The sequence below is a fragment of the Nansenia antarctica genome, assembly GCF_963989245.1.
Source record: "Nansenia antarctica genome assembly, chromosome: 6".
Classification (NCBI taxonomy): Eukaryota; Metazoa; Chordata; class Actinopteri; order Argentiniformes; family Microstomatidae; genus Nansenia; species Nansenia antarctica.
Genome location: NC_137676.1, coordinates 57,777,017 through 57,801,895, shown reverse-complemented (window position 1 = coordinate 57,801,895; position 24,879 = coordinate 57,777,017). Strand labels below are relative to the sequence as shown.

The 24,879-nt window shown below is 47.3% G+C and overlaps 1 protein-coding gene across 1 annotated transcript; it reads right to left on the bottom strand.

Annotated features, from left to right (window-relative positions):
- Positions 1-1,768: 1,768 nt before the first annotated feature.
- Positions 1,769-19,071, bottom strand: ctnnd1 (catenin (cadherin-associated protein), delta 1). The gene is made up of 18 exons (XM_080535184.1): positions 19,006-19,071; positions 18,745-18,867; positions 18,092-18,399; positions 16,850-16,934; positions 16,450-16,643; positions 15,594-15,855; positions 15,100-15,322; positions 12,548-12,746; positions 11,929-12,046; positions 11,299-11,476; positions 9,329-9,394; positions 8,934-9,061; positions 8,113-8,263; positions 7,257-7,452; positions 6,325-6,554; positions 6,134-6,216; positions 5,421-5,475; positions 1,769-3,861 (listed from the first exon to the last, which is right to left on the bottom strand). The coding sequence occupies exons 2-18, from the start codon at positions 18,859-18,861 to the stop codon at positions 3,800-3,802; spliced, it is 2,655 nt and encodes an 884-aa protein (XP_080391310.1). The 5' UTR covers positions 18,862-18,867; positions 19,006-19,071; the 3' UTR covers positions 1,769-3,799.
- Positions 19,072-24,879: the final 5,808 nt, after the last annotated feature.

Genomic DNA, 24,879 nt, shown 5'->3' with positions numbered 1-24,879 from the left:
CTGGAGTGATGTGTTCTCTGGAGTGGGTTCTAGTGAGCAAGCAGGCAGTGTTCTGTTGAGGACTCTGTTGGCGCCCCCAAATACAACACAGTAGTCCAACCTGGTGGTAACAAACGCATAGACAACCAGTCAACATATTTAAAAAAATCATTCTTTTTATTAAAAACAGTATTGCTAGTTACATATTCCATTCATGAGAGAAATGTGCAACTTTAAGAGCCAAGGCAAATATTAAGGATTACTCCAGAATCAGCTTTTTGATTATTTTTCTAATAACTGATGACCAACATAACTTGAGACTGAGCTTTTTTGTTGTTGTTGTTGTTGCTTGTTTTGTTTTTAATTAAAAGATATAAACTGTAAATGTTTTCAAACTGATTGCATATGCGTTCACCCACAATACCCGCAAACAATTAAACCCAAATCATAAAATATAAAAAAGAAATACATAAAACCATTAAATTTAACAAATATTCTCTTGTATATATAGTTAAATGTGCTTTTATTTTATTTATTTGTCTTAATCTAAATAGCAACTAGAATCAAAATCAGTTTTTTGCCTCCATAGATCAAGATTTAACAGATTTGTAAATTTAACCTAAGCTCCCATTCCACTTTTTAAAGAATGTTCTTGTTTTTACCACCTTAGCTGTAACTGTTTAGCCTCGACAGTTTTCAGATACTTATGTTAAATGTATTCATGTAGCCATTCCTTCGAGAAATGTGTCCGAAAGGCCTCGCGGATACTCACACAAATCAAGTGACATAATTGAATTGTCTGGATAATTACTTTTTACAGAGGGGTGCTGTCATAATGAGTTGGATTGTAATGTCTGTGAGGTATTTTGGACATTACTATGCAAATAAAAGGGCTATGGCCATTAGACGAAACAAAATATGTCTATGAAGCAAAAATACATAACGAAATACTGTCTGGGGTACTCCACTACAGCAAAAGTAAAGGTTAAACCGGTTTCAAAAATGTGGAACATCCCCTTTAGTCCCACGGCAAAGTTTCATACATTCCATGGGAGGTCTACACATTATCTATTCTCGAACCATCTCATTCTAGAATGTGGCTGCAAGGCAAATTGTGTTTTTTTAAATTATTATTATGAGTCAATGACAATTTGTAGTGTTGAATTGGCATGAAAAGCAAAACAATAAAAAAAAAGGAAAAAAAAAAAAGAACACACATTTACCCCTAGTGCTTTTAATTATCCACTCAGTAAATATCTACATCTTACTCGGCACTGAGAATATGCAGTCTACGGTACAAGCACTGTACTAAGGAACTCTGGAAACACAACCAACCGTAATGCGTCCTCTCTCTGTTACTGTTCTGCAGCCTTGAGTGACTGCCTGCCCTGCAGGGCATACCAGGGGGATTACTCAATACGCCAGGCTATTGCCAGAAAAAAAGAGAATATGTAACGGTTCAATATTCCGCATGCTTAACCTCTTAGGAATCCATAAAGAATCGAATTTGTAGCAAGGTTCTAGAATGTTGCGGCCATTGAATACACCCCATGGTAGACCCATTCTTGGCAAACCACACATTCCCGGGCCCACCCGTCCACCCGTTAAGACACATCAACGAGCGAGGCACTCCAGTTAGCCACACAGAAGGTTGTTAAAGGCAGTCACATTATTTACACATTAATATATATATATATATATTCATATATATATATATATATATATATATATATATATATATTCATATATATATATATATATATATATATATATATATATATATATTTGCAGATTGAAAAAAAATGCACACCGGAACAATCAATGTGGTTTCTCCCAAGCTTCACAAGAATCAAAGAAGGGGCTTATTTAGTGGGGTACAACAACGACATACACCATGTCTGCTCTATTCAACCTGTTTTAATCTGCATGTTCTGTGATGTACCCGTGTACACGGTCGTCTAAATGAAGACCACACAACAGAGATTATTTCCCCCAAATCCTTTTCCAATAACTCTGACCAATCTTGTCACAACAGACAGCAGCACAAGGTTTGGCGTGTGTTCCCATGGCAACCACTGCAGGGATGCCCAAAAAAACACAGGAGGCAAAGTGTTAGTGTGGGCCTACTCTAGGGTAACAGATTCAGCTTAAAGCCAAAAATACCCTCTCCTTCCCCAATCCAATAAACGTAATCTAGTATGTCAGTAGAACCGCAGCAGGAGTCTATGTAGTGTGTTCAGAAATATTCAGTACGAAGTTTCAGCAATAGTGGTGTAATTTGGCACGTGTACATCACTGTGGTAGACCACAAATGCGGGAGGCATCACAATCAACACAGAGAGGGAAGCAACACCAGAATTAGATAAACAAAAACATTGGGTTCTTTGCTGTAGGAAAGGTTTAGTAGTAGTTCATTAGTCGTCACAAAAAAATCCCAGACTGGCAATCTTCACGGTCACTTCGAGGAAAGCAAGCACTTAAAAAAAAAAAGGAAAAAAAAAGAAAAGAAATGGCCACTGTGATTCAATCATTCCAGGGAGAAACGGCTTCTCAGAGGAAAAAAGTTCAGTTCCAATTCCGATTCCAATGGTTCCCTTTGTTTTGATTCGCTATCGCGTAGTGTAAATTCCGAGTTCGGTAATGATGAGATGAGTCGACGCTGTCAGTATCATAGTGGGAGGAGTTACGAGATTGTGACTGCGGTGGATAGTGTTGTGGGTCTGGGAGGAGCTAGTCGATGAAGTTGTGGGTATTCATAGCTTTCAGTCACGTGGTTTCTTCCCTAGCAACCACCAACCTGACGGGCAAAAAGTATCATAGCAACATCGCTCAACATGGCTGCCTACTATTTAGACCACCTCACTCATGAAGAACTATCAAGATACACGACGGTGATAGGAGTGGAGGATTGACACCATTCAAATAGTGTTGGATTCCCTGTCTTCTACTCTATCCGGACACGTTGGAATTATTTTCCTAACCCCCGGAGAATCAAAGTTATTGACCTGCAAATGGTGCCTCCTTGACCGGCTTTTCCCGTGAATAACACCGGTTATGGAGGTGGTACAAACATAAGACTATTATTGCTAAATTCACCATCAGTATACGGTCATTTTGAGCCCTTAACCACCGCGCTGACACCCCGAGAAGATATACTTTTAATATGAAACTCGATCAACCGGGCGTTCACCGGCTGCTGGACGAAACTCCCAACTCCCGCTATCAGCGAGGCGAGGGAATATTTATATCCGGGAAATCGCTCCTTGCTGTGTCCACGGTGATAGGAGTGGAGGATCGACTCCATTCAAATAGTGTTGGATTCCCTGTCTTCTACTCTATCCGGACACGTTGGAATTATTTTCCTAACCCACGGGAAATCAAAGTTATTAACCCGCAAAAAGTGGGTTTTGCCCGTGGGTTTTGCCCGCAAAAAGTGCCTTTTGCCCGTCAGGTGGGCGTTTCCACTATGCTGTGACGTCACATGAAAGCTATGAATAGCGCTAGTGTTTCACAGTGGGAGGAGCTTAAAAGGGGGGTTGGGTCATGTGTCATGTCGAGTGTTCCACTGGGAGTGGCGGAGAGGGATCTCTGGTATCCGTAATGTTTCCTTAGTGGCTAACGTCTGTTCGTCAGTTTCAGCAGAGGAATGTGAGAGAGAGAGAGAGAGAGAGAGAGAGAGAGAGAGAGAGAGAGAGAGAGAGAGAGAGAGAGAGAGAGACAGGAAAAGAGAGAGACAGAGAGACAGAGTAAGAAAAAGGCTAGAGAGAGAGAGAGAGAGAGATGGAGTGAGCAAGAGAGAGTGAGTGTTGTCTCCACAGGTTCAGCAGGGGCAGTAGGTGGGAGGGGGCTGCTCTCTTCTCGTGATGCAGACTATCAGTTTTTCTGTCAAAAGGAAAAGGAGAGGATGGATGAATGCCAAGAGGGTTAATACAACATGCACATCTGGACATGTGTGAAGACACATAGTATATGTTCACGTTTAAAGTAGGGATGCACCGAACATTCGGCCACCGAATGTATTCGGCCGAATATCGTAAAATAAAGCACATTCGGTATTCGGCCGAATGTGTGAAAACACCGAATGTTTACCACCGAATAGTGGGCGTGTTTTGATAACGCAATACAATTAAATATAACTCTCAACAGGCGCGCGGCGCGAGGCGGCGCGCTTTCAAAACTGGCTGCGTTCGTAAATTCACTCAGGAAATCCGATCAGCACTCGTGGAATGCCTCTCGTCCAATCAAATGACTCGGTTTCTCTATGATGTCGGGCCCAGTGTGCGCTCCAGCGCTCTCAGAGCGACTTTACGAACGCAACCTTACACTCATCTAGCTAGTTAGCTTAGCAGTCGTAGCTCAATTTAAAATTGGAGTGAGAAGCAGAGTTGTTGCCTTGTTGAAAACATATTCAGACTCCCCAGCTGTTCTACACGAGTTTATGACATGCAGCTGTATCATGCGGTGGTTTCTATGCAAACCAGAGACTATAAAAACAAAAGATATTCATTCTGAAATAACATGAACTATTATCCTTACACTCAGGTGGACTCAATTCAACTTGTTGAATGACTTGTTGAAGACATTTAGCATTTGACCTAATTTTAAGAGTGACAAAGGGTCTGAATACTTATGTACATGAGGTATTTCTGTATTTACATTTTAATACATTTGCAAACATTAAAAAACGTTTTTACTTAGATTATGGGGTACTGTGTGTGGATTGATGGCAAATCTATTCAAAAATGTGAAAAAAGTGAAGGGGTCTAAATACTTTCTGAAGCCTATGTAGAGACAAATCATGAATATCATTAACTTGAACCCTGGAAAGCAGTAGAGATTAAATCCCACGATAATTAGTTATAATAAGTTATATATAAAAGTTTTTTTTTTTCAATCTCAATTTCTTTCTTTGAGAAGCATGAATAAAAAGCAAAATGTATTTAGTTTATGCAATGATCAAATTAAAAACTGCCGATACACATTCGGTATTCGGTATTCGGCCAAGTGTTTCCTTAAATTTGGCTTCGGCCAAGAATTTTCATTTCGGTGCATCCCTAGTTTAAAGGCCTTCTTTTTTTTTTTTTTACCATATCAGCCCACAGGACAGAGAACAGATGACATTGACATCACAACATCCATTAGGCACAAACAACATGAAAACATATACATTTCAAAAGATACATGGATAAGAACGTGGATACACAGACAGATACAGAGATGGACACATTGAGGCACAAACATGTTACACACACAAATCACCAACAGGGGGAGCCAGGAACAAATAAACACAAATACGATGGAAGTTCATAGAAACCTACTCAAACACCCCGACCCCCCCACCCCCACCCTAATCACCCACCCAAAGTAGCCATGCAGTGAGTGAGACAGTGGACAGACATACCATGCGCTCACATGCAGTGCGTGAGTGGGTGTGGCCTAACCGTCGTAAGAGTCCATGAGAGGCACAGAGCCCCGCCTCTCCTCATACATCTCTCCCTGAGAGGAGGGGAGACAGAGAGAGAGAGAGAGAGAGAGAGAGAGAGAAGGGAGGATGGAGGCGTGATAGGGAGTGGGTGAGGAGGGAGGGAGTGGGTGAGGAGGGAGGGAGGGAGGGAGGGAGGGAGGAGAGAGAGAGAGAATGGGGGATGGAGGCATGATAGGAAGTGTGTGAGGAGGGAGGGAGCGGGGGGAGAGAGAGAGAGAGAACCATGGAGTGAAAACAGCATGGGATGAGGAGAAAGAAGGAAAGGGAGCGTGGGTAGAGGAGTAGGATGTTTAAGGAGAGTGAGAGGAAAGATTAAGAGAAAGAATGAAAAAGATGATGGGTGTGGGCAGAAATGGAAACAGAACAACAGGAAGATCAGGGGCATCAGATAAGGAGAGAGAAAGAAAGAAAGAAAGAAAGAAAGAAAAAAGAAAGAAAGGTAAATACAGTGGTTTAGTTTAGGAGGAAGACGTGGGAAAAAACACACCTTCAAAAGAGTTGAGCTCGCTCGAGTTAGTGAGAAAATGTTCGTGAGAACACCAGTTAACCGTTACATTAGGTGAGACATGCAATCACATGCCGAAAGTGTGTGAGACAGTGCGGAACTGCAATCTGATAGGCGTGCAGGTGTGTGTGTGTGTGTGTCTGTGTCTGTGTGTGTGTGATTACCTGTGCTGCGTCTTTGTCAGCAGGCTCGAGTGAGTCATCCAGAGTGTTCCTCCTTCCCCTCTGGTCCAGTGTGGAGTAGGCATCTGGAGAGGACACACATTAGAAGTGTGTGTCTGTGTGTCTGTCTGTGTGTCTGTCTGTCTGTCTGTCTGTGTGTGTATGTCTGTGTGTGTCTGTGTGCTCAGACTCACCTGGTCCCATGTCGTTGAGTGGAATCATGTCTCTGTCCCGCTTGTCTATGAGCGGCAGGGTGCTGTCCTCGTAGCCCCCGTTGGAGCGGACGGCGTTGGGGGGGTTGAGGTTCACCATGAAGTCTGTCTTCTTCCAGCCGTCTTTCTCCAGGGTGCGTCTCAGCTCCTTGAAACCCCACACCGTCTGGAGCAACAGGCCCGCGCCGCGCACCTCCCGGTCCGACCGGTTACTGCAGAGAGAGAGAGAGAGAGAGAGAGAGAGAGAGAGAGAGAGAGAGAGAGAGAGAGAGAGAGAGAGAGAGAGAGGGATGAGATCAACGTAAACGCACGCAAGCACACACAGTACCAAAAGGGGAGAGGGGAAGCCTGCCAATACAAAGCTAGACGGTCAACCCCCAACCCAGAAAGAGGATGAGCCAGACAAGAACATGTGCATCTTCTTGATCCCTGTCCCCCACCCCTCCCTCCCTTCCCAGGGTTCCCACACCTTCTGAAACATCAAATTCAAGCACCTTCCAAGGACTTTCAAGACTCAATTCCCTCAAATTCAAGGACCCAACATGGCATAGTTTTGAGAATTGCTTTGTACTTGATTAGTTGAATCAGGTGTGCTGGTGGTGGAACAGATCAAATATGTGGTGCGGCTGGGGCGCCCCGAGGAGAGGGTTGAGAAACACTGTACCACAGCACAGCAAAACAATATTTTGTGAAATATGAGTAAAGTTAAGCAATACAGAGAAGAGGAGCTAAGTAAAACATTTTTTAAATATATATATTATTTTTTTTTAGAGAGAGAGAGAGAGAGAGGGGAATTCAAGCACTTTTAATGACCCATGTCTATTTTCAAAAATGTTAAAGACCTTGCTTTTTTCCCCCTCAAATTCACAAACTTCAAGGACCCGTGGGAACCCTGCCCACCCCCCCTCTCTTACCCGTCCTTGTTGATGAGCACCAGCCTCTCGATGCCCTGGGAGGCTCGGAGGGTCTTGGCGGCGTCCAGGCTGGAGCCCAGCACCTCGTGGAGCGTGCTCAGCACAGACACCACCGTCTCCTCTGACAGGGCCCTCACCGGCTGGCTCTGGCCGCCGCCCGGCAGGTTGGCTACCAGGTGGGGCACCGCGTGCTTACCTGGAGGGGGGGGGGGGTGGAGGAAAGGGTTAAAGCAGACATACTGACAGATACAAACAGACAGACACAGACAAACAGAGAGACATACACAGAGACAGAGACATACAGACACAGAGACAGACAGAGAGAAACAAACAGACAGACAGACAGACAGGACTAAGAAGTGCAGGTGTTCATGATGTGCCTTATGAGTCATACACCAAACGACCACAACAAGGGGAACTACGGTTAATCATTTCGGACAACGGGGAACATTAGACTGTGGTTGTACCTGCTGCAAGCTTTATGTCACAACAACGTCACATAGCGTTACAAAAAAAATAAGTTAATCAAGCGATTGTAGACTTTTGAAGTTGCCTGCTGATATTTATTCCGGGGGTAAGTGTGTGTAGAGACACATAACTGAACGCCTGCTTTCCTCGGGCATATAAGCATGATTAAAACAGACCACAGACACAAACTACCAGACAGAGAGAGGAAGAGCGAGGCGTTAGACAAACATGTTTAAAAGAGTTAGAGAGAGGGCTAAAATAGTCCCAGGTAGAGACACGGACACACACACGGAAACAGACACACAGACACACTTACACGGACACACACACTTACACGGACACACACATACACACGGAGACACACACACACACGCACACGCACACACACCTAGCAGGTCTCTGTTCCTGGCGTCGATGGCGAGGTTCCTCAGCGCCCCGGACATGGCCCTGACCACGCGGTCGTTCCTGTGGGCTAGCAGCTCCGTCATCATCGTCAAGCCCTTCTCCTGCCTCAGCAACGCCCGGATATACCGCCCGTACTGAGGGAGAGGAGGAGAGGGGTGGTGTTTTAGTCGGAGCAACAGCCTGTGGTGAAGAAAGGCTGGCCACGTGTCGAGGAGTCCTTGGGCAAGACACTGAACCCCAAATTGATCCCAATGAGCGGCCCAGTGCCTTGCATGGTAGCTTGCCACCATTGATGTGTGAATGAGTGTGTGAAGGGGTGAATGAGAGGCCATTGTAAAGCGCTTTGTAATAAGGAGCTATATAAGTGCAGTCGATTGAAGAAAGGGTTGTGGGGTTGCGGTTGGATTTTGGTTAGAGAACTGGACTTCGGTGGAATGGGTGCTTAGGGACTGTAGTGGATTATGGACACGGATTTGGGGTTGTACATATGGACATTGACTTCCATAATGAGTGACGGTGCCCAGATACAACAAAACCAACGTGTGGATTGAAGTCTGTCCTTGTCCGTAGACTCCTTTCAGGGTAAACATGTGACTTTGTAATTTGGGGGAACTACCCCTTTAAAGCACTATCCCTTTAAAGCGGTGGAGTAGTGGGTGAGGGTTTTTTGTGGTTTGGCTAGAGGTTAGTCGGCGTACTTCAATCCATGGTAGGGTGTTGGGCTGAGTTGAATTTTGGATAGATTTTATTTTCTATTTATAGTTCTTTATTTCTTCTTTTTGGGTCATATTGTGGTCAACTTACGGTCCAGCGCCCCGCACACAGGTTCTGCACGGCTCCGGCGGAGGCTTCTAGAACGGTGGGGTTCTTACTCTCCTTCAACAGAGAGGTGTAGACACGCACCACCTCAGGCTGGAACAACAACTCATAACCTGGAGAGACGAGAGAGAGAGATGGGAAAGGGAAAGAGGGAGGAGAGGAAGAAAGCAGTGCAAAGAGGAAGGGGGGAGAAGCGGTGAGAGGAGAGCAGGGAGGAACGGCGAGGCAAGAAAGGAAGGAAGAGAGGGAGAATGAGTGAGGGAGAAAAAATGAAGAAATGAGAAAAATTCCCAGTCATGGATATTTGCTGCCGATCTGTAAAAGTCAGAGATGTTGACAACACCGTCTCGCCTGTCTATGGCCTGTGGTGATGCTGTTACCTTTGGCAAGCGTAGTCCTCTTTGGAATGACAATCATGTCTCCTGCACCGTCCTCATCTTTCCTCCCTGCACCAACAACACGAGAACACTCAGCAACACTCCGGTACATTCTAGACATGTATTCTAGAACTCACTGTAAACATTTGTCTCACTTTGTCATGCACACACACACAGACACAACATATTACGCACACACACACACACACACACACACACACACACACACACACATACACATACACATACACATACACATACACATACACATACACATACACATACACATACACACACACACACACACACACACACACACACACACACACACACACACACACACACACACACACACACACACACACACACACACACAGTGTGCTCTCCACCAACAACTGTTTCGGCCATGAAAATGAGACGTGCTTGGTGTTGGGTGATGGAGACGATTACACAGGAGAGAGTTAGTCGGCGAAGCCGGTCCCAAGGGACTGCAGCAAGCAGAGGGCGCAGAGGTAGAGCTTACCTTTGGAAAACCATTCATCTGGACCCCAGCAAAAAAAGGAGAGCAGAACGAAGGGAAAGGGAGAAGGAGGTAAGAAGAGGAAAGAAACAAGGGAAGGAGGACATATGAGAGAGAGAGAGAGAAAGGGGAATGGAGAGAGAGAAATACAGTCAGAGAAATAGCAGCAGTGTACCAGCCACCCAATATCTAATTACATCCCACACACCTTCTGCTGCTGCACCAAAGACCCAGCATATGTTTTAATTAACGCTTCCACACACACACACACACACACACACACACACACACACACGCAAACACACACGCGTTACCCATCACCACAGACGCACACACATATAAACACATTCCATCCATCAACATACCTTTGATTCAAGAGATACATATAAATACACACTCTTGGTCACAGATAGACACCAATCAGGACACACACACGGTTTTGGAACAGCGTGGTGCTGGATTACGTTATCAAAACCCGTCTTGCATTTATTAATGTAAAATCACAGCTAGAGTCACAGAGGAACATCCTAACGCTTCCATTTTTAACAACAATGTTAACATAGTGGTGCCACCAAGTTCAGAGCGTGGCACAGCTCCTCTCTTACATTCTTTGCGCGCGCACACACACACACACACACACACACGATTGAGTTTTTGGCTGAACATTTTTCAAGTTGGGGAAATGGTGACCATTCTGTAGCCTGCTGCTGGTTTTCTGCTACTCCAGGCTACTTATAAATGCTAGCATAGTGCTACAACACGTAACACCACAGGTTGTGGGTCCATATATACTGAAAAAAGCAAAAGCGCTTTGAGTTGCATTTCATGTACGAAAGGCGCTATATAAATAAAGCTTTACTTACTTACTTACTAAAAATGTCAGCCCTAACTGCAATGTGAGTAGCTTCGGATTAAATCGTCAGCTAAATGGCATATACACACTATATGGACAAAAGTACAACAGAAGTACGAACATCACACCTTATATGTGCTTGTTGAACTTCTCATTCCAAAACCAAATTAAAATGGAGTTGGTCCCACCTTTTCTGCTATAACAGCTTCCACTCTTCTGGGAAGACTTTCTACTAGATTTTAGAATGGTTGTGGGGATTTGCTCCCATTCAGCCATAAGAGCATTAATGAGGTCGAGCACTGATGTTGGGCGAGAAAGACTGGCTCGCAGCCACAAAGTTGGAAGCATTACAATTCTCTAGAATCACATTGTATGCTGTAGCATTAAGATTTCCCTTCACTGGAACTATGGGGCCTAGCCCAAACCATGGAAACAGCCCCAGACAATAATTGTGTCCACATACTTTTGTCCATAGAGTGTAGAAAGGCTACTCTGGTGTCTTAAGTCAGTTTCACTAGCAGACTGTCACAGAGTCAACAATGACATCACTTCTCCATCTGCCTCCCACAGAACAAATAGAGCATGCACACTCGCACACACACACACACACACACACACCTTTGCCCTTGCGGGAGCTGAAGCAGCCGGTCTTCTGCGCTGAGCCGGGGGCGGGGCCCTGGTTGAGGGGCGTGGCCTCCAGGTAGCGCTCACACCCGGGCACCTCCCGGTGCACCTGATAAGACAGGTTCCTCAGGAGACACACACTGTTCTCTATCAGCTGGTGGAGGGAGGAAGGGAGGGAAGGAGAGGGATAGAGGGAGGGAGGGAGGGAGGGGGGGGAGGCAGGGAACAGATGGGTAGGGATGGAAGAGAGGAGAGGGATAGAGAGAGAAAGGGAGGGAGAGAAAGAGGGAGGGGGGAGGGGTGGGTGAAACAGAGATTGTAAAAGGGGAGATGCAGGAAGAGGGAGAAAGAGGGGAACAGGAGAAGAAGAGGTGGTGGAGGGGATAAGGGAGTTGAGAGAAAGGAAGAGAATATTAGAATATTGTATATTAAAATAGACACAATCAGTTCTCAATCAAGCTTGCGGGTGGGCTCTGGACACAAGATGAACTCTGATGGAAGGGATCGAGCACTGTGTTTTAAAGTGGAACTTCAACGTTGCAGTGATTTTGGCGGCAAACACAGCCAGGACTTCCTCCATCTCCTCCTCCTCGTATTAGTTCCTACCTTGTTGTCCACATCTTTGCAGTCAATCTGCGATTGGACAATGTACATGAGTGAGTCGACCAATCCTGTGCACTCTCTGAGCTTCCTCCTGGCCTCACTGCGTTCTGAGCTCACATTTCTGGAGAGAAAGAGAGAGAAGCGAGGGCGGGGGGGGGGGGATAAAGAGAGGGAGAAAAGCGATAGAGGGGGGGAGGAGAGGGAGAGGGGGGAGGGAGAGAGAAATAATAGAGCGACAGAGAGAGAGAGAGAGCAGGGGTGACAAAAGGATTCCATTCCATCAGGAATAAAACAGAGTAAAGTGCTGTGAAAGTAGGTTTGATCCATTCCAGCTCAGCTGAACGGCTGTTTAAATACAGAGAGGTCAGGTTACTGTACCACTCTTTGTACTGGCCTTGATTTGAACAAAGAAAAACACACCCCACCACATAATACATTCCCACTCCTCCCTCGGACAATCACAAAAGGGCTTTCCGTGCGTGCGTGCGCACACACACACGCGCACGCACGCGCATACGCACGCACACACACTAAATCATTTGACATCATTTGATCACATCCCTCCGTTCCACCCTTCCCTGTGCCCCCCTCTTTCCTCATACCCTCGTCCCTCCCTCCCTACCTCAGACAGCCGGCCGTGTTGGTGAGGGACGTCTCCCACTCCAGGTGGCGGGGCTTGCAGCTCTCCTCCCCTCCCCGGTGGTCGCTCTCCCTCTCCCAGCCCGAGTGGGGCACCATGACCTCGTCTGAGAGTGCGTGCAGAGCGTGGTCCACAATCTCCATCTTCACGGAGTCGTGGGACGACAGGTTCCACAGCGTGCCTGAGGAGGGAGACATAGATATCATCATCACCACCACTCTAATACAAGCATCAATAGTACATGACAGTATAACCTGTGCGCTGTGAGGTTGTGTGATCTCTGGTCTTCCTCAGTGTACTATATAGTAGGCTTGGGCAGTTTCCAATGTTTTATACCGATGAACAGTCCCCAAATAAAATCCCGATTTTCGGTTAAACCGTGGTTTTGAGTATCATGACTAGGGATGTCCCGATCCAATATTGATATCGCATATCGCCGCGATATTGGTCCTGAATGCTGGATCGCAGATCGCACCAGAAAAAAAATAGGCACCGATCTGGGGCTCGCGATCCGGCGTGTCACTCACGTGATGACAACAGTACCTGTGTGTAATGAGTCTGACAATGTCATGATGCTAGCTGGTGAAATCATAAACCATTTGCTTACGTAATTTTTCGTTTGTTTACATAGTCTGAAACTACAGATGGTAAGCTTTCAAATGATGCGTCATACATTGAAATCGGAAAAAAATTCAAGACGACACGAGTATTTGAATGTTTGTTTGTATCAATGTTTTGCTCAAGAATGGTGACTGCTAAAAACGCTGGTAGCGGCTAACGTTTCGTGCTAAAACGAAAGTATTGTAACGTCCCCACTTGGACAGTGGTTGAAATAATGACAGATAGCTTCTCTCATGTAATCTGTATAAACTCTCATACACAACTTTCTTAGTTCACCGGAGCTCTCTCTCCCAACGGACTCAACAACACACACAGCACCCGCAGTGCACCCGCAGGGGTGCATTGGCACACAACACAGTAACAGTGCGAACATGAACATGAACTCAAGCATTAATGAACATTAATGAACAGGGTTGCTACACTATGTTTACAAGCCAGGTATCACTTACCAGTAGCCTCTGGCAACAGTGAATCCAACCCACAGATTATAAGTATTTAGTGATCGTTAAACTGTTGTATATTATATCGAGTGGTACTTTAAAACTTCCAAGTTGCCTGTTATGAAAAAACCGAAAAGCAGATATTGTTGACACCCCTTTGATTCTGGGACTGGTTTCTGGTCTCACCAGCAGCGTCACTAGGCTACACTTTTAAAAAGGGTGCTATAATTGATTTGCCATTTGTAAGAGAAGATAAATAGAATAAAAACATGAAGGCACTAAAACTAGAAATCAGACAGTAACTCTTTTTTTTTTACAATGCTGAATGCTGCAGTTTAAATTGTTTTAACTTTAAACCAGTTGGTCACTGAGTACTGCAGAGTACTGTTTTTGTTGCTTGAATAAAGGCTGGCAGTCTTTAATAGCCAACTGTTGTTGTGGACTATATACTGGGGAAGTATTTGTTATTATTCAGGAGTAAAACAATAAATACAAATATCGGATTGATATCGGTATCGCAGATACCTGAAGCCCAGGTATCGGTATCGGTAGTGAAAAAATGGGATCGGGACATCCCTAATCATGACTATTATTATGATTTTCACACAACGACAAAAATGTGCCAATAGCCTCCAGTAGGCTTATCAAATAATAACAAAATAACAAAAATGGGCATAAAAGCGTATCCTACAATGTTAGGCTGTTCTTCAAGCCTATTCTAGGTTTTTCGACAGAAGAACAAGCATGTTTTGTGCAGGCTGAATGTAACGGTCTGGGAACACACTTGTTGTTTGCCTCGGTCATTATCGTTAGAAAGCGTCACCGGTATTGTTATTAAAGCTATATTGCTATATAAAGCTATGCTCCTGTTGTTCTAACAGCTCTTTAAAGAATATTTTCCCCTGGTCCATCTTATCACGCACCTGTGTTGTCACATTGTCTGTCTCCATTGCTTGAAAGTTTGGTACAGTTCACCGGGATAATTCACCGGTCCTCAGGTGTAAAAAGTTGAATGAAAAAACAATAGGACCAAATAGTAATTCAATGTCACTCGTAGATCGGACGGATTACAGCATACAGAAAGTAGCTAGAATGTTAAAAGTTTTGTTGACAGTTGTAAACACGCGTGTCACGACATGCGGAAGTCACGTGTGAATGGAAGAGGAAGTGGAGGAGAAGAGGGACGTTCTTAAGGCATTTATTATATATAGCAATTTATGACGGTTTTATGACGGTATTGACAAAAAACGTTGCTATTTTTATGAACCAAGGTTTTCGGTTAAACCGGAAAAACCGCCCAATCCTGCCAGTATTAGTACAGTTCTAACAGCAGTGTCACCTGTGAAGGTCTCTGAGGTCCTGGGGGTACTACAGCAGTATTAGAACAGTTCTAACAGCAGTGTCACCTGTGAAGGTCTCTGAGGTCCTGGGGGTACCACAGCAGTATTAGAACAGTTCTAACAGCAGTGTCACCTGTGATGGTGTCTGTGAGGTCCTGGTCCCTGGTCTTCCTCAGTAGCCTGACCAGGGCGGGGACGCCGTCACAGTTCTTGATGGCGATCTTGTTGTCAGAGTCGCGGCCGTAGGAGATATTCTTGAGCGCCCCGCAGGCCGCCAGGTGGACCTCCTTCTTGGGATTGTCCAGCATGGACACCAGAGCCGGGATTCCCTTCATACGACGCACGTCCGACTTCACCTGGGGGGGCAATGGGGGGCGGGCGGGGTGAGTGTCTGGGGATGGTGTGTGTGTGAGAGTGTGTGGTATACATTGTGTGTGTGTGCTGTATATTACCGTGTCGTTCCTCAAAGGTGAAATGCTGTAGGTATGCTGCAGCATGGCTTTGGGTGTTTGTGTGTGCGCGTGTGTGTGTGTGTGTGTGTAGGTATATTATGTGTGTAGGTATAAGTGTGGAGGTATATGAGGTGTGAGTGCAGGTATTTGAGGTGTGTGTGTGTGTGTGTACTACCTTGTCGTTCTTGAAGGTGAGGTGCTGCAGGTAGGCGGCGGCGTTGCTCCTGACGGGGTCCAGTCTGTAGTTGAGCATGGCGATGACCTCAGGCAGCTCCGGCTGTCTCCAGCTGCCCGGGGCGGGGCCTTTCCTCAGGGTGCTGTCCAGGGACGCCATGCTGCCCGCCCTCTCGCCCTGGGCCAGCGGGGCGCCGCCCCCCCAGTAGTACATGTCCCCGGCCCCGCCGCTCATGTCCCCGTCCAGGGTGCCTTCGTAGCTCCTGGGGAATAGAGGAGAGAGGGAAGAGAGGGGGAGGAGAGGGGGAAGAGAGGGGGAGGGTTCGTACGTATGCTACTGTAAGATGGTGCCTAACGATCGATTGAGATCTCTCTCACTCTCTAATAGTAAGTAAGTAAGTAAAGCTTTATTTATATAGCACCTTTCATACAATGCAGCTCAAAGTGCTTTACAACAGAGATACAAAACATAAAGTGAATATAAAAACATATACAAGCATAAAATGAATATAAAAGCAGGGGAAAACAGGTAAAGACAAAATAAGAAATAAAAAATGTATCACAGTATTTTAACCAACAGGATTTGTAGCCTAACTGTCGTCTGTCTCTAGACTCTGTCTCTAGAATATACTGTATGTGCCATTTAGCTGACGCCTTTATCCAAAGCGACTTACATTGCAGTGAGAGCAGACATCTTTCAGTATATATGGTCCCAGCAGGGACACTCGCACTCTCTTTCACACTTTCTTTTTCTTTCTTCCAAACTCTCTCTTTCGCACTCTCTCCCACTCCCTCACCACCTCTCCTTCTGACTCCCTCTCCCTGCCTCCTCCCTTCCCTGTCCCTCTCTCTCTCACCCTGTCCGACGGGGGGGCGGTCCGTGGGAGTAGGCGTGGGCTTGGCGCGGCACCGTGCCATAGTGGATGGGCGGTCCCATGCCATAGTCCGGCTCGTCGTATCCCAGGCTCCTCTGGTCGTCCTCCAGGCCATACGGCTCAGGGACGAACCGCTGGAGCCCCGACAGCTCCAACGCACTGCCCATACGACCCACCTGGAGCAGGAGATGAACACCGCTTCAGAACCTCCCTCTCACACAGACAGGCAGGCAGGCAGGCAGGCAGACAGACAGACAGAATGACACAGAAAGAGACAGACAGAGAAAGATACAGGCAGACACAGAGACAGATAGACAGAAAGATACAGGTAGACAGAAAGAGACAGAGACAGATAGACAGAAAGACAGACAGAAACACCCACCTGTGGCTGGGCTGCATATGGGTCCAGCTGGTTCCTGCTGTGGGCCCGGTAGCCAGAGTCCAGGGTCCGGTACCCATCCACTGGCCTGGGGAAGGAGAGGAGACATCATCAAGACCCTCAGTTGTTAAGACTACTGCAACTAAATCTGGAATCCAAATACACACCTCGTGAATGGACGGCTCAGAGGAACCAACACTGTTGGCTTTGAAGTTGGTCAAGCCAGTCTATGGCCCTTCTATGGCCCTGCTTAAATACACTTTCGACAACAGCATGTTTGGATACTGGATTCTGATTGGCTAGCAACAGTGGTAAATATCCCAGTTTGACTGAGTGAGTAACAGTAATCCCACGGTAACCCACAGTTCAGACCGCATTTCCAGTATCAATGCGCCTCCCAATCAATCTGATTAAGAACACCTGTGCTGACCTACAATGCAATCGTTGATCTTGTTTATGGGACTATATTCTGTGGCGGAAGGATATATGTATTCTGAAACGATTAATGACTCGGCTTCGCCTTGTGCCACAACCCTGTACCAGTGGTAAATGAGTCCACAACCCCCTTCCTCTCATGGTAAATTGCTTCCTTAGACATGTATCCTTCCTCCCTACCTTGAAGTAATTATTGAACTAACATGATTAGTGCCAGCTAGCTTTTCGTTGCCTTGCTTTCACCCATCATGTTGGATCAGTGATTTTCTTCTAGGAAGGGGGGGGGGTGCATTTGAAAGCATTTTGAGTATTTAAACAGGGCCTATACCGTGCCCTGCGTAAATAGTGGGACAGTGAAGCATTTCTTTCTTATTTTGGCTCTGTACTCAAAGGTTTGGATTTGGAATGAAACAGTTATACTTGACTTTCCTTGACACCTCTTTGGTCCTCATGTTGACAGATGACACATAGACTCCAAAGGCAAATGCAAAGCCATGAATCAATACTAGACAGCTCTCTCTCTCTATGCCTGCAAACATTATGCCATGTAGCCCACCTGACTGACCAGAAACACCTGTCAAGCCAGCACCATTTCTTTTGGTGCCCGGAAATAGGGGGACTATGTATAAAAAGTGTGTCATTTCTAAACAGTGAAACCAATATGTACACAAACACCCTCAAATAAAAGCTGAGAATCGTCCTTTTCACTAGTCGGGTGTGTCATGTACTTTTGAAACGCACACACACACACACACACACACACACACACACACACACACACACACACACACACACACTCATTCCCAGTACCTGTAACGGTCGTCCATGCGCTGCCCTCTGCTCAGGCTGGCGTACGTCTCGGAGGGGGGGGCCCCGCGGTAGTCGTCGTACCCCCCGGGGGGGCCGTAGTGGTAGTTGCGGGGCACGGTGGCCGTGGGGTAGTCCATGGGACCCCCGGGGCCGGGCTGTCTGTACGCGCGGGGGTCCATGGTGTAGCCCCCCATGCCCGTCACCGAGCCCCCCATGCCCGTCACCGAGCCCCCACCGTCCAGAGACATGTTGTCATCGATGGAGGGGATCACGGTGCGGGTATGGGTGGTCTTGGTGACTTTCTTCACCTAGGAGAGGGGGATTGGGGGGGCGAGTGAGAGAGAGGGAAGGAGCGAGAGAGAAGAGCAAGAGAGAGGGAGATGGAAGGAGCGAGAGAGAAGAGCGAGAGAGAGGGAGATGGAAGAAGAGGCGAGAGGGAGCAGATGGTGAGAGAGAGAGAGAGAGAGAGAGAGAGAGAGGTGAGAAGAACAGAGAGGAAGAAAGACAGGTTGGGGAAGTTGGGTGTGAGGAAGACAGAAGTTCAGCCAATTAACTTGTCACGCACACAGACCTCATGAAGGTGAAAGTGTGTGTGTGTATGTGTGTGCGAGCGAGCGAGCGCGCGTGCGTGTCTGTGTGTGTTTCAAAAGTACCGCTGTTTCTGTGCGCCGCGTGGTGCCGTCTTCGCTGGTTTCCACGGAGATGACGGGATCTTCCTGAGGGTCCTCCTCCACCGTGACCGTCTCCTCAACGACGTGACCCGGCTCCATCCTGTACTGGGGAAACCAGAACCACAGAGATGCCGTCACACACACACTCACTCACACACTCACACACTCACACGCACACACACACACACACACACACACACACACACACACACACAATTGGCAGGGTAGACATATTTATCTTACGTGTGTCCCGTTGATGTATCCCTCGTTCAGTGCGAGTCTCTCTATGTCCGCATCACAAGAAACACGCCCGTTCTGTAGGGAGGAGTGGACCGTAGTCAGACAGAGGTTAAACAGAGACACACACACACAGACACACGCGCGCGCACGGAGTAGCAGAGTTATTCCAAACATTCAGAGAAGCATGTTGCTGCAGGGCATTAAGAGAGTGTCTCTATCTCTCTCTCTCTCTCTCACACACACACACACACACACACACACAAGCGAAGACATGGACGACAACAACTCTCCTACTTCCACTTATCTCACTCAGTCAAACACAAATTGATCAGGTCATTTAACACACAACACAAGTCGACAAACCAGTACGGTGAACAACTGAACGAACGGATGACAGGATGCATGAATGAACAGAATGGATGAGTGGTGAAGGAAGATGACAACCCAGTCCAGTGCAACAGAGCACGAGAGAGAGAGAGAAAGACAGAGAGAGAGAGAAAGACAGAGAGAGAGAGAGAGAAAGACAGAGAGAGAGAGAAAGAAAGATCTCCAGCCTCCACTTCCGACAAGCTCAGCCATGCGTCCGACAATCTCGTTCCTCGGGCCAGGGTGCAGGACACATTCACACCACAGGGGGAGCACCGTCAGTCTCCACAGACGAGGGGGGAGGAGTAAGGTGCTTAGATCTGTGCCTCCAGGCCATTTCCTCTCAGGAGCGTACATCCAGAGGAGGTGCGTTATGGGAAATGGGGGGGGGGGGGGGGGGGCACTTCCAGGATCAACACACGACAGCCCGATTCTATCAATCCCACTCAACAAGAACGAAACATCGGGCAGGTGAGCAAAGGGAACAGCCAGTGTGGATTGAGAAGCGGCCGGGGGGGGGGGGGGGGGGGGGGGCAGAGGCGGAGAGCAGAGTGAAGTCGGCAGAGCAGAGTGAAGTCGGGGGGCCGAGCATGTGAGAACTTGTCAGTGGGGCTGGCTGCTGGGAGAGCTTGGCGTGTCAATGCGTCTCAGCTATGTAAACAGCAGGGAGAGATAAGGCCACGCACAGGCGCATTCCGATGCCCGCCCGCCTACGTACAACACCGTCACCCACGTGACTAGGGCCTTATCAGCCGCACGGATTACCTGGCCCAGGATCTGGATTGGTGTGTGTGTGTGTGAGAGTAAGAGTGTGAGTAAGAGATAGAAAGAGTGTGTGAGAGAGAGCGTGAGAGTGTGTGAGAGAGAGACAGAGTGTGAGAGAGAGAGACAGAGTGTGAGAGAGAGAGAGAGACAGAGTGTGAGAGAGTGAGAGTGAGTGAGAGAGATAGAGAGTGAGTGAGTGAGTGAGAGGGAGATAGAGAGTGAGTGAGTGAGTGAGAGGGAGAGAGAGAGTGAGTGTGTGAGAGAGAGAGACAGAGTGTGAGAGAGCGAGTGAAAGTGAGAGTGAGAGAAAGAGAGAGAGTGAGAGAGAGAGAGAGAGAGAGAGAGAGAGAGGGTGTCCACTGTCCAGGGTCAGTCAGTCCCTCAGGATATGTGTCTGTATGCATGCATCATGGCCAGATTCACTGTGTGTGCATGAGAGAGCATGCAAATGTGTGTGTATCGGTTAGTAAGTATGCAGGCAGGTGTGTGTGTGTGTGTGTGTGTGTGCTAGAGATCAGGTTAATGTGTCTATGAGGTCACTCTATAATCAGATGAGCTAGTTTAGTTACTGACACTGACGAAGTAGGAAGTGGGCGTGGCAGACAGCAGAGAGGACAGCAGGGATTGATTTGAGATAAGAAGGTATTGATTCTAAATCATAGGGGTGCTCTGTTACCCCCCTCTCCCTGTAATTATATATAGACTGGTCCAACTGGACCAGTGTGGTACACTGTTGGAGTGTACCACATTGCCATTGACCGGGGGGGGGGGGGAGATTAGGTGAAGGGGTTGAAGAGACCTTGAGGGGGGGAAAAAAGTGTGTGTTGCTGTCCTCAACTAGATAAACTGCTGGACCAGCCACTGGACTGGGGCGGTCGTGTTACAAGCCCTGAAGCGTCATGTAAACAAACACACAGTAGTTGTCCCACGAGATGCCGATGTGATGCAACGCACACAACAAAGAAATGAGGTTGAGGTTACGACACAAGGATGGTTTCACTATGAGTCGGTGGCTTAGTGGTGGCGGTCCAGGGGGTGCAGGGTGTTATGGCGGGATTGGAATGACCGAGGGGGGGGGGGGTGGTGTCATGGTGTATATGGGCCCCTGTCATCAATTGCGTCAAGACTTTTTTTTTGGCCTGAAATGCGGTTCCTTTCAATGTACACAGGTTAATTTTTGCTGGGTTTTTTTGTTTAGTTTTTTTTACTTTTGTTTTAGGTACGGAAAAAAATATGTTATGATATGTAGACCTGGAAGAACTGGTTTGAGTATAAGCAAGATGGTAGATCCCTCTTTCAGATCTACACAACTGTAGTGATGGGGCAGAGTGGGATGAAACGAGGTGATGACGTTGGATGATGATATGGGGGTGGTGGTGGTGGGGGGGGTGTTGGCGTTACCTGTAGGGTGTGAAGGGGGCGGGGGAGGGTGCCGGAGGACCCATTGCACCTCCGCTCCTCCTCCAGAGCGCGAGTCAGGCGCTCAAACTGCCTCTCCTGCTCCCGCACGGAGGCCAGGAGGGAGGCCGCACTCTCACACTGCTCCATTCACACTGAGAGAGAGAGGACAGGGTTAAACCGGCACCACACACACACACACACACACACACACACAGGGTTAATCCAGCATCCCACCCACACACACCCACACACACACCCACACACACACACACACACACACACACGTATGGTGCAGTGTACTGTAGAGAGGCAGGGTGGTAATGGTGCTAATCACATCCACACAGAGCAGAGAGGGGTGAAACAACTCTAAGACAGGGAGATAAACACTGGAGAAGGAGGGGAACATTTTTAGGGGAGGGAGAGGCTATGAAGAAGGGAGGGGGGGGGGGGGGGGTGAGCCAGTAGGGTAGGTAAAAGAGGGAGAAAAGTACAGGAGCAGACGTTGATGGAGAGAACGTGTGGAGTTTGACAGCCAGAGTGTGACAACGCCATGCAGCAAAGCCCGCTGCCTTCCCCACTGAGACGCGCACACTGTCACCATAGAGACGTAAACCGAGACCAAGGTCTACATGTTCCTAGATAACCCACCACCCCCCCCCCCCCCCCCCGTGACACTCCAAGCAGAACCTGGACCAGGTAGATCCAATTGTTACAGAGATACCTTCACGTTCTTGCTTACTGTAATGCAACAAGTGGTCCTCTGTGGTTCAGTTGGTAGAGCATGGTGCTAACAACGCTTAGGTTGTGGGTTTGATTCCTACTGGGACCGTATACTGAAAAATGTATGCGCTCACTGCAATGTAAGTCGCTTTGGATAAAAGCGTCAGCTAAAATGGAACATAACTAACTAACACTCGTCTGTGAATAGAAAGTGAGGTGTGAGGAGAAGGAGAGAATTGCACAATTACAGGGAGAGCGCACACAGAGCTTGTTAGCACCTCCCGGTTCTGGAGGGAGGGTGAAAGGCAGGTGAGACAACCGAGGATTCCAGAACGCTATTTCTGGGGCCCGCCTTCACACCGTCAGTTCCCACATGAGCCCCCCAGCACATCCCAAAAAACATTCACCTGAAAAGAGACGAAACAACTTGAACAGAGCCCAAACCACAAAACTGTGTGATCAAATGCTGAGTGAGAGTAGAATAGACAACTTCAATAATGACAAAAAAACAAGTCCTTGGAAATGTACGGTCTAGCCTGTGTGGCTAAACCCTAACAGCAGGAACAGGGAAAATAAAGACATTGCAGAGTTACAGACTGACTTAAAAAAAAAAAAAAAAAGTAACAAAATCTGACATAAAAAAGAGGCTAAATCTGGAGGAGATGTAATGTCTAAATGCAGCGAGGGGACCACACACTCTGTGAGCACTCCAAGAGAAACCTCACGTTAACTGACGGGTCAAAAGAGACCTGAATCAGAGCCAAAATCTACAACAAGAACCAAGACAAGTCTAGGGTGGATACAGGACTCGGGTCAGCCCAAAACATAAACCCTAACCCTAAATCTAATTCAGCCGTCCCTTGATGCAGGTCAATCCTCATTCAATATGCTATTTTGCTGACCCTTTATCCAAAGCGGCTTACATTGCAGTGAGTGCATATAGGCTACGTTTTTCAGTATATGGTCCCAGCTGGAATGGAACCCACTACCTAGGTCTAAGCGTTGTTATAACAATGCTCTACCAACTGAGCCCAGTACCCATTAGGCTACTGTGCGGCAGCAGCATATCTCCCCTGCCACAGACACACAAACACAGGAATTTGCAGCTGTCTGCTGTGATTTCAGGAACAATGAGGCATGTGTGTTAGGTGTAGGTGTGTGTGTGGACAGGACAGAGACAAAATAAAGAGGTAGAGAAAGAGTAGATGACGTGGGATTTATCCTTGGGGATTAAAAAAAAAAAGCTGCAAGTTTCGGTGAACCCACCCACCCCCTAGTCTTTTCATGTCCTTGGTAAGCACACACACTCTCTCACAAACTGGGGCTTTGGAACACACACATACATTCCAACGGGAGTTCTGGCGTGTCACATCCTGCCTCAGCTGTTGTCTGAGCGGGGAATCCTTCGCTGATTCTCATCTCCAATAACCATTGTCTCCCTCTGACATCTCTCCCAACCTAGGAGTCACTGTGCGTGGAGTGAGGGAGGTCCGTGAGACAGGATCCCTCTCAAACATTTAGCGGCTGATGTTAGCGAATGGGTATACATGCAGTATGCATTAGGGAGGAGCATCGTGACATGTCTGAGTAGTCTTGTTTCACGCTCAACCAGTCATCTAAAAGGAACGCCAGATCCCAAACTGGTAAAACGTTCCTGAAATTACTGAAATAGCATTTCTATGACACACACACACACACACACACACACACACACACACACACACACACAGGGCCTAGACAAGCAATATCAAAAGAGTACTACAATGAGCCACCACACCTATTGTGCTGCATGTTAGAAATGACACCTGTCAAAGTGGCAGCTTTAGCCATGAGCCACATTAGCCTGTTTAATGCAATTAGCCCAGCGCTAAATAATACGTATTAGATAGCTCAGCCACCTAATAAGCTGATCCTTCACACACACACACACACACACACACACACACACGCAAGCGCACACGCACGCACGCACACACACACACACACACACACACACACACACAGGCGATTAATACATTCTGCAGACAGAGGTCTGCCCTATTCATTGACAGTAACTGGTGAAACCTGTAAGAGTAAAAAATATGAAGGTAAACTGCAGAAATGGTCCATACTCCTGATCAGCACGTGTCCATGATAAACTGGGTAATATACAGAGCATCTTATTACATACATTGGATGCAGGTCTGCGGAAAGCAGACCACAGCTTACTCCAGAACCCCTCCCCCCCACACACAAACACGATTCCACCCCTCCACACAAACCCACGCACCTGATTCCATCCCCACACCCCCACACAGAGAAAGCCTAGGCCATACTATGGCACAGAGTGGTAAACTGCTGTTGTGGCTTGGCCCCTGCTCTGCTGAGTCAGCCATATTTGAATGGTGACTGAGAGACAGTGCCGAGCAATGTGTGTGTGTGTGCCTTGGCCTCAGTCCAAACACCGCCAGTGGAACCCCTAGACTTTGGACTATGAAACACTCCCTGTGGGCAACCTACATACTGGGCTGAGTGTGAAGACTATACAATACATACATACACACACACACACAGCAAAGAAAGACTTTGTCAGTATAAAGTTACGCAGGATTCTTCAATGCATTGGTTTTGACACAAGTAGGTGGG